Genomic DNA, 1,905 nt, shown 5'->3' with positions numbered 1-1,905 from the left:
CATGGGGACGGCATCAACGCCGCACCCGACATCCCAGACGTTCTCAGCAATTATCTGTTCACATTCCACCAGGAGAACCTCACCTCGTGCTACAATGAAGGATTCGTGAACGGTAAGAAGCAGATTGGACCTCTATCCCTATGGCCTTCTCGTTATTTTACAGTCACACGACAGGTGACCGAAAATAAAATAAATACTTGTTCGGTACATTCATTTTCTTATATATAATTTTTTTTTTTTCAAGGGAACTGCCCCATGATGTTCTGAAAGATTTTATCTGGATAATTCCATTGCTTACAGGCGACTGGAATGATGTGTGTAACCCAGTTTTAAAAATATCTAAACGATAAAGGCTTAAAATCCTCTAACATTCAAAATTTATATTAAACTCTTACAATTTATATTAAATTCTACAGTCCTAAAATGGAAAACTGCAGTATCTGCAAAATTTTCTAAATCGAGATGTGCCACCTATTGGGCTCGTGAAACACTAATACACAAGTTACTGCAGTTTCAGTATGATTCTTCGATGCTTTCCACGAGTATCTAGGGGGTCCCATTTGCAGTATCTGTAAAATCAGTTGTAAGGCAAGGGAAAACTGCAGTAACTACCATTTTTCTCAGTTCTGCATTTTTGCAGACACTGCAGTCTTCCATTTCAGGGCAGTAGGCTATACCACTCAAGCGTCTGTTACATATAAACAAACATAAACCAAATCACCGAATTCCCCTTCAGGACAGTATCCGTGCCTGAAGTCGGTCATGACTTTCACGCGGAGGTACAGGAGCTTCCTGATCGGCGTCTACTTCCCTAGTCTCATCTTCGTGGTGGTGGCGTGGGCGTCGTTCTTCTGGCCGCCCGAGGCCATCCCAGCCCGCACAGTCCTCCTCATCACACTCCTCCTGTCTACCATCTCCCTCTACGCGGGCATTCAGTAAGTATAGAAATATAACAAGACCGTTCCTTCTAATTTCATTAAGTGATCTTTGTCTTGAATCACACTCGACGCGAAAACGATGCCATTTTTATTGAGTTCCTTACTCAGTACTAACACTAAGCACACTTTGAGTTTTTTGGGGACAGCTAAACAATTATGTGTACTTTGGATTATATTGCTCAGATCTGTTTACGCAAGAGTTATTTAACTGTCTTACGTATGTGATACAACGATAGTTTATTGCAGTTTTACATAACTGTTTAAAACATACTAGGCCTATAAACACAGAATTTCGAAGTCGCTCTATAACGTATTCGTTCTATAATTCAAGTAATTCATTTATTATTATTATTATTATTATTATTATTATTATTATTATTATTATTATTATTAAAACAACAACACATTCTATAATTCAATTAATTAATTAATTTATTATTATTATTATTATTATTATTATTATTATTATTATTATTATTATTATTATTATTATTATTAAAACAACAACGCATTCTTTCTAGACAGATAACGCCCCCCACAAACTACACAAGGGCCATCGATAACTGGTTCTTCGCTTGCATTGTGGCCATCGCCTCCGCTCTATTCCAGTACGCGATCATTCTCCAGTAAGTGTTCAACCTTTCGTACTTTACTAAATCTCATTAAACACTGGAAGCTTGAGAGAAAATTCTCATCTGCAACTTGCGTAAAAAAGTTAACACATATCTGCTGACACTGTTTGGTGATATAGCCCGGAAATATCAATATTTAGCAATGGCAAGTAAATAAATAAAGTAAACTGCAGATGGTTTTAAAATGTGAGAAGTTGATTCGTTCAGGTATTTGAGGGCAGACTTAATGGCGTTAGAAGGATAGGAAGAACAACAAATGTGGAGAAACGTAAAAAAAAATATTAATCAGTATGTTTTTTTATGGTTTGGTCACGTGGGAAGAATTAAGGCTAATT

General features: G+C 36.9%; 1 protein-coding gene across 1 annotated transcript in view; it reads left to right on the top strand.

The window, feature by feature from the left end:
- The window catches only part of LOC136843031 (glutamate-gated chloride channel alpha-like), a 1,709-nt gene extending 15 nt beyond the window's left edge, over positions 1-1,694 (top strand). The window contains exons 1-3 of the mRNA XM_067111020.1: positions 1-112; positions 737-935; positions 1,460-1,694. The exon at positions 1-112 is cut by the window's left edge and continues 15 nt beyond it. Of these exons, the coding sequence (XP_066967121.1) occupies positions 1-112; positions 737-935; positions 1,460-1,568 (420 nt within the window). The 3' untranslated portion in view covers positions 1,569-1,694. The remainder of the gene's footprint in view (positions 113-736; positions 936-1,459) is intronic.
- The last annotated feature ends 211 nt before the right edge of the window (positions 1,695-1,905 follow it).

Source organism: Macrobrachium rosenbergii, chromosome 10, assembly GCF_040412425.1.
Source record: "Macrobrachium rosenbergii isolate ZJJX-2024 chromosome 10, ASM4041242v1, whole genome shotgun sequence".
NCBI lineage: Eukaryota > Metazoa > Arthropoda > Malacostraca > Decapoda > Palaemonidae > Macrobrachium > Macrobrachium rosenbergii.
Note: the sequence above shows the minus strand (reverse complement) of the source record. Positions and strands in the feature narration are given on the sequence as shown.